General features: G+C 37.3%; 1 protein-coding gene across 2 annotated transcripts; it reads right to left on the reverse strand.

The window, feature by feature from the left end:
• Positions 1-960: 960 nt before the first annotated feature.
• Positions 961-7,652, reverse strand: pih1d1 (PIH1 domain containing 1). Of its 2 annotated transcripts, none has more exons than XM_059558170.1 (11): positions 7,328-7,652; positions 6,953-7,047; positions 5,724-5,781; positions 5,424-5,612; positions 5,106-5,167; positions 4,930-5,011; positions 4,525-4,621; positions 1,729-1,761; positions 1,433-1,511; positions 1,200-1,343; positions 961-1,046 (listed from the first exon to the last, which is right to left on the reverse strand). In XM_059558170.1, exons 2-11 carry the CDS (start codon positions 7,031-7,033, stop codon positions 1,011-1,013), a joined length of 861 nt encoding a protein of 286 aa, XP_059414153.1. In that variant the 5' UTR covers positions 7,034-7,047; positions 7,328-7,652; the 3' UTR covers positions 961-1,010. The 2 variants fall into 2 exon arrangements, with proteins under 2 accessions (XP_059414153.1, XP_059414154.1); XM_059558171.1 differs by having other exon boundaries at positions 7,570-7,622.
• Positions 7,653-8,120: the final 468 nt, after the last annotated feature.

Consider the following 8,120-nt stretch of genomic DNA (forward strand, 5'->3'; position numbering starts at 1 on the left):
ACGCAGTGCAACACATCTCCTCTGCACAGAGTTGATCAGGTTGTTGATTGTGGCCTGTTGGTCCACTCCTCTTCAGTGGCTGTGTGAAATTGCTGGATATTGGCAGGAACTGGAACACGCTGTCGTATGCTCGGATCCAGAGCATTCCAAACATGCTCAATGAGTGACTTGTCCGGTGAGTATGCTGGCCATGCAAGAACTGGGACGTTTTCAGCTACCAGGAATTGTATACAGATTCTTGCAACATGGGGACGTGCATTATCATGCTGCAATATTAGGTGATTGTCGTGGATGAATGGCACAACAATGGGCCTCAGGATCTTGTCACGGTATCTCTGTGCATTCAAAATGCAATCAATAACATGCTGTCTGCCATCTGCCCTGTACAGTAAAAACCGTGGTTACACGTGGTCTGCGGTTGTGAGGCCGGTTGAATGTACTGCCAAATTCTCTGAAACACCTTTGGAGATGGCTTATGGTAGAGAAATTAACATTCAATTCATGGGCAACAGCTCTGGTGGACATTTCTGCAGTCAGCATGCCAATTTCACACTCTCTCAAATCTTGCAACATCTGTGGCATTGTGCTGTGTGATAAAACTGCACATTTTAGAGTGGCCTTTTATTCCGGTCAGCCTAAAGCACACCTGTACAATAATCATGCTGTCTAATCAGCATCTTGATATGCCACACCTCACACCTGTGAGTTGGATGGATTATCTCGGCAAAGGAGAAGTGCTCACTAACACAGATTTAGACAGATTTGTTAACAATATTTTTGAGAAATAGGCCTTTTGTGTACATAGAAAAAGTCTGAGATCTTTGAGATCAGCTCATGAAAAATGGGGGCAAAAACAAAAGTGTTGGGTTTATAATTTTGTTTAGTGTATAGAAATATATTATATAACATTTATATAAGTAGTTACTGATTAAATCATATTGAGCAACACACAAATCACTCTCTGTATACTAAATGAAGTTTATTATGAAATAATAGCCTTGCAACAGTTTTTATGAAGACAATACTGGCATGGTCACTGTGAGCACCTGAAATGAAAACAGGAAAAGACTGTATCAGACATACTGCAAATCTCTACCAGCACAAATATATTGGGTCAAAGAGCGGTAACTGTGTACCGCTTATAAAAAAATATTATAATAATAACCTTTAATTGGGCAAAGTATGCTATGCTTACTTACTTGTGTATTTGTGTTGAACTGGGCAGCACTGTTTTCTTGGTCAATAAGCAGGGGGAAGAAAATATCCAAGTGGAAAAGAGAAGGTCGAGCATTCAGCACTAGTCTGTCCTCTCCCAAATCCAGAACAAGAGAGCAAGCAGATATCTAGTGAGGAAGACAGTCAAATCTAGAATCGCGTACTGTGTGTTAACAAGTGCTTGAACGTAGTCCAAAACCAGGCCTCCATTACTCACCACTCCAGGTAACAGAATCTCAGCGATCAGATGTTCCGCATTTCCAGTTGGGGGCTCCACTAATAAACTGAACTCTGGACTGGAGTATGAGGCACAATGAAAGCATAAATTTAAGTTACAGGTAAAGTTCTGCCTCACTATAATCAATTATATACCACATTAAACAACAAATGAAGACAAAACTAAGTCTTTGTACTCATCCCTGGTTTGTCAAACATAAGTGAAAGCAAAAAACATTTGAAAGGGAAACACTAAATTTACAAATGCATTAAAAAAAACTCTCCAAATAAACATACCGTTTGGCTGATGAAGGAAAGGAGTCAGACTGCCTGTCCACAAAGAACAAAGTGATTAATGGAATTCACATTATAGTTACTCAGCAGATCAACAATCAATGGGATCAGGTGCAGAAAAGAGCAATGAGCCACAGAGACATACAGTGTCCTCCATAAGTATTGGAACAGTAAAGACAAAATTATATGTGTGCTGTGGAGTCAAGAAACTGTAAATATGATTAAAAGATGAATACGAGACAAAACTACAGAATGTCACATTTTATTATTGGGTGATTCAGTATGAAGATGTTTTACCAGCTAAGAAGATCAGCACTTTTAAAGTTTCATCTTCCTATCTGATGTGAGCAGAAGTATTGGAACAGTTTCCTCACAGGTCTTTAAGTGTTCAGCTGTGTCCTGTTGCATTAATTCTTCAGATATTAAAAGTAGAGAATGTGTGTTATCAGTTATATCCATTGCTTCTGCATTCTAAGTCTTGCATTCAACGATGACACACAAACCAGGTTGAAGACAAGGAAGTCAACTCTGAAAGAAAAGCAAGAAATTTGGAGGCTTACAGAAAAGAGGAAGTCAATTAGAACTATAGGAAAAACAGGGCATGGAGAAATTTGGTAACTGGCGCCATCAGCGACGACCTGATCGGCTGAGAAAAACAACAGTAGTTGATGACAGACAAATCATAAAAGCTGTGAAAGTGAACCCTAAAATACATGTCTGTAAAATCACCAACAACCTCCAGAAAGCTGGGTGATGCTCTGTCAATCTACAGTCCACAGGAGAATTTGACACAGAATTACAGAAGCTACACAGCAAGATGCAAACCTCTGATCCGCACCAAAAATAGAAAGGCAAGATTCTTCACAAATGTGTGAGCCAGTAGAATTTTGGAATTTTGGAGTTGATGGACCAATGAGACAAAGATGAACCTTGATCTAAGTGATTGGAAAGCAAAATTGTGGAGAAAAAAAGGGAACTGCAAATGATCCTACACATACAAGCTCATCTGTAAAGCTTGGTGGAAGTGGTGTCAAGGCATGGAAACGCATGAATGGCTGTCTCTAGAACAGGACCACTTCATTTTAGTGATGACTTAGAGTACAAAATCATCTTGGCTACCAATATTAAAGAAAATGCCACCAAACTCATTAGAAAGCACTTCATATTGGATCAGGACAATGACCAAAAACACCATGCCAGTTCAGTCAAGGACTTTATCAGGGCAAAGAAATTTAAAGTCTTGGATTGCCCAAATCAATCTCCAGATTTAAGTCTGATTGAACATTAATTTCACCAGTTGAAGAGGGATGAACTCAAAGTGCTGTCCTTTTTATTTGGTAAAACATGTCGAAAGAGCCAAAAATAAAATGTGACATCCTGCAGTTTTGTTGCATATTCATCTTTTAATCATATTTGCAAATGTCTCGACTCCACAGCAGAGAAAGCAATTTTGTCTTCACAGTTCCTATACTTATGCAGGCCTCTGTATATGTTTACAGTAGGCTGCACACTGACAACTCAATATCCATATTCAAAAGATAATCACTTTAATCTAGCTTGCACCTACAGTTGTACACAGAAGCAGCTCTGGGAGGATGAGGTTATGGAGGTCAGTGTTGCACATGCTAGATTAAAGTGATTATTACATTTGAATATGGTTAATTTTATTACATAAACACATCAAATCACTGAAGGAGGACTTTGTTCACCCCCCTGAGCTGTGTGAGCTTTTTTTTTTTTAATGGATGGGTGATTTTTATTTCTCTTCTTCTGGACTGATGCACTGCAACACCCGCTGATTGCAATGATAGAGCTTGAAAGATCAAAGACAACTTTTTTAAATAATTACAAATGGATTCCTCTGAAATAAGGAAACCATATACACCTAGGATGACTTGAGGGTGAGTAATTTATGGGCTATTTTAAATTTTTGGGTGAACGAACCCTTTAAGCAAAATTTATCCTTGCAATACTGATCCAGAAGTGTCACCCGATTTAATCTGTTTTTTCATGTTGAGTTCAGAAGCAAGTCACCTTATTTAACAATCAAACCACTGTTTGCATTTATTTATTTACATTATAATTAATGGAGTTTTTTTTTTTTTGTATTTTAGAAATATTTTTTGAAAACAAAATAATTCTAGATTCTACAAGGCCAGCCGATATTGTCAATGTTTAATGCCAATACTAATATCTGATAGAAAAAAAAATAAGAAAAAAAACTACATAAAATTTGCTTAATTCACAAAGAAACTGAAATCTCAAATTGTTTACTCCTCTTTTGACAAAGCTGTTTGCAAAATATCACTAATTTGCCCAATTAAATCCTAAAATCAATGATAAAATATACATCTAATATAACTAAATTATGTTTATGTTCATTAAGATTTTAGTACAAATTTTTCACAAGTTTGATACACAGATAGTGTAATGAATGTAGCAAACCCTATTACATGTGCTGTACGTTTAGCATGCATTTGATATGGTGTATGGGGTAACTGCTGTATTTCTGCTTTTCCATAAGCGGTATTTGCTTTTTACAAGACAAAGTTTTTGTCAAAACTTTACCTGTAAAGTTGTTTAAATAGCTGTTTTTACGGTTTAGGATTTTACCATAGACATTGGTGTTAACATGTAGCTTGGTTCTAACATATATATATATTCTGAAACAATTAAACGGCTGATTCCAATACATTAGTAAGCTTCTCAATGAGTCTTATTTGTTTGAGATGTACCCCACCCCCCCTCACAACCTGATTGAGCACCACCCCAATCCCCCCGAAGTAACAAAGAACTCACTTTGAGTCAATTTCCTGGATAACTGGCTTATTCTTGGTACGAATGTTTTGTTCTGCTATAGAGCCCATGAATTTCCTGTTCTTCAAAACCTTAATATCTGGGGGGAAAATGACATGAAAGGATCAGTGGACATGGTATGAAAGTGTCATTTTCTGAACTAGACAGATGCAGAGGCGGGTCAGAAATAAATGGTGCTTGGGGCAAAAATGAATTTCCTGTTTTGTTTTTTTTTCTAGGGCTATTTTCATTAAAAAATTTTGTGTAAATACATGTAGAAGTGCAGCATTAAACTGTGTAAATGAAAATTAATTCCAGGCGGCAAATATTGCCCCTTAATGGAAAAGTTTATTTCTGACCCTCATGAAGAATAATGATAAGTATCAGATGTGCTGTATTCAGTCTGACCTCTGCTCAACTCAAGGTTGTATTTGTTTTCCAGTCCCTCCAAAGACACTGCGATAAGAAACTGCTGGAACAGGCTATCTTTCTGTTGGGTGCAAACATACACAATGATAGCCATGAATGCAGTCACATATTTCTGAGGTACTTTCAATGCATACCTTCACATACAAGACACACACCTGACATTTCTGGAAGAACTCATCGTTGATCACGACATCATACACAGTACAGCCTTGTGTGCCTGGCAAACATAAGAATATTTTCATTGCAAATCTTTCATTAACTTTCATTAATTTTAGCTTTAAGTGTCGGTTCTTGCCATTCACATTTAATGACGCCATTTAGAATAGTTTATTTCCTTTTCGTTATAGTTATTTCCTATTTGGTGACTTATGTCAACCAGATTAGACTACGCTTAGAATTAAAACAATAAATTTCAGTCTGGATTATGGAACCGATAATAAAAGGCAAATGGAGTAAATGTGAAAGTCTCTCACTGTTGTCCACTTCTGTATGCGGCTCGCCGAGACTCATGGGCACTCTGTAACTCGTCGGGTCTTCTGACTCCAGGAGATCCACGAGGGCTTGCTGGGACAGATGAGGAGGGGGCGGCACCGCCTGGGACTGACAGATATTCAGAAAGACCTTCTTTTTGTCTGACACGGAGGAGGTCTTCACACACATGCCTGACATAAAGCGGATAAATTCAGACAAGTTTCATTACATAATAAACAAACACCACCAATGACTCCAAAATATGATGTCCTGAGAGAATTTTTTTAAAATATGAGACTAACCTGGTTGTGGACAGATGACTTTGGAGAGGGGACTTTCGCTTTGCACTTTTCCCATGGTCTGTAAGGTTGGATAAAACAAAAGTTGTTTTTGTCTTAGAATAGCTCTCCAACTGGGTTTAGTGACCAAAGGACAACAAATTTTGTTTACAGTTTCAGAGATATACATTTTCATTTGTACAATCGGTACACGGCTTTATCCAAAGAGTCTTGTGAAGACATACAAGTTGGGAAAGGAAAGAAAAATAATAAAATTCTACATATTGTCTGAAATGTAATGCAAAAGTAGAATAGTCTGTGCTTAGGATGGTAAAGTTAAACATGTCACTTGCATAAAAATAAAGGAGATATTAAGCTCCAAAGTTAGGTAGGTAGTGTGTGATCCTTGGTCATTTAATGTATGATGGCCAGTCTTTCCCTATGTGACTTTTTACAAAGTCAGTAGGAGTATGATGCCTAGTGTTTTAAAATCAGTTCTGTTTTTAAAGTCCCACCTTTAATCAGATAATTCAGACTGCAGAATCCATAATTGTCTGTCTGGGATAGTTCACCCCTGAAGATTAAACATTGTCCTTTTACAAACGGGACCTCACACATCTATTGTATGCTGACAGAAAAGTATGCATAAACTGTAAATTACATAGACTACCATTATGGTATTTTTATTTTATTTTTTGATGAAAATTGTTATTAGGTAGAAAGTCAAATTACTGACAAACTTAATCAGCATGCACTTTCATTAATTTCCATACAAAAAAACGTGACTGAAGGTAATGATACTTGGTGCAACTTTTTGCATGGCAATGTTGCCGTCAATGGGCAACCAGCTGAGACACCGTGCCCACGGCTGATCTAAAGTATCCAGATACAAATTTGTTGCCCATTCTCAAAGGGAAAGTGCCCAAGCAACATTGCTCAAAAAAGTTTCCCTATGTATTATCACCTTACATCTACAAATCCCTATCCTCTAACCCTACCCCACCAAATCTCTTTTTGTGTTTTGCAGTAGACAGACAGTAACACAGGTTTGTAACAAAATATGGATGAGTAAATGATGACAGCATTTTCATTTTCGAGTGAACGATCCCTTTAAACGTGCATTTTTTGATGCATATGAAATTAAACGTACTGTGACAGTCGATATTTCTCTGGGAACTGCTTTGAAATATAGTATTACATTATCACTCACATAACACTTATATGCCGTATATAATGTGTGTCGAAGCGGTTACCTGAAGCAGAAGTTGTTGGTAAAGCTCTTCTTGCTGTTTATGCTCAAGTTCAACGTCGAGGAGAGACGCGTCTGTCTCCATGACTACACACGTGGCTACAGGACAACAGGCACATTTTATGACACACTACACAAAATGTTAAAGTACGCAATCTGGGGTGCGATTCCCAGTTAGCAACTTTGTTGGTTGCAATGCAATTTCCCATTGCCAACCAACTAAATTGCTAACTATGCAACTATGGTTTTGGGAATCGATAATCTATTTAAAGCAGTGGTGCCCAGGACCGGTGTCCTGCATAGTTTAGCTCAACCCCAAATAAACACACCTGAACCAGCTAATCAAGCACTTACAGGCATAACGTTACTAGACACTTACCAGCAGGTGTGTTGAGGCAAGTTGGGGCTAAACTCTACTGGACACCGGCCCTCCAGGACCGAGTTTGGGCCCCTCTGGCTAAATTGTCACGGAGTGCACAGACACAAACGCACTGCTAAACTGCTAACGTATGAAGATAAACTAAAAGCTCGCGTTACACCCCCATTTATGAATGCAGAACACGCGGATATGAAACCAAATAGCACGTTTACATAATGATATACTCACTGAATGACTGAGACATGCAATAAAATAAATGCAATAATCATATCAGCATGTGCTGTTTAGCTTGACGTTAGTGCAGCCTTTCCTGTAGGTGTCAAAATAAAAGTACCTTGTTTACTTTAGTTTAACTATGGTAGGTGCCTGATTTAACAAAAAAAAGTACACTGCTTTTTCCAATTAAAGCAAAAATAATGTTTTAGTTTACTTATTTTTAAATAATTATTTTTACACACAGACACACACACACACACACACACACACACACATATATATATATATATATATTCTAAAGGTTTTATGCTATTTTTAACTATTTTAACTTTATACAAAGGTGATTCTCAACTATGTTATAAAAAATGTAGCAGAATGATTTGATATACTCTTCTACTTCATGTAATATCCGTTCCCATTCTGTGCAAAGTATCTATATACTGTGTCTAATTTGCATATGAATATGTTCTTGGGACAACATGTAATGAGACAAGAAGTGTAGTGGAAGTAAAAACTTAGCAACATTTTCATAAGAAAGAAATAATTCATAGGAATATTGATTATAATTTTGCTCCCT

Source organism: Carassius carassius, chromosome 9 (genome assembly GCF_963082965.1).
Source record: "Carassius carassius chromosome 9, fCarCar2.1, whole genome shotgun sequence".
In the NCBI taxonomy this organism is placed as follows: domain Eukaryota; kingdom Metazoa; phylum Chordata; class Actinopteri; order Cypriniformes; family Cyprinidae; genus Carassius; species Carassius carassius.

Bases quoted from the DNA above. Each gene is read 5' to 3' on its own strand.
- pih1d1 (XM_059558170.1), bottom strand. From the start codon at position 7,033: ATGGAGACAGACGCGTCTCTCCTCGACGTTGAACTTGAGCATAAACAG. The intron at 5,613-5,723 runs GTTAGTCTCATA...GCTTTATGTCAG, and splicing joins AGTCATCTGTCCACAACCAG to GCATGTGTGTGAAGACCTCC. The intron at 4,622-4,929 runs GTCAGACTGAAT...TTTTCCCCCCAG, and splicing joins CAACCTTGAGTTGAGCAGAG to ATATTAAGGTTTTGAAGAAC.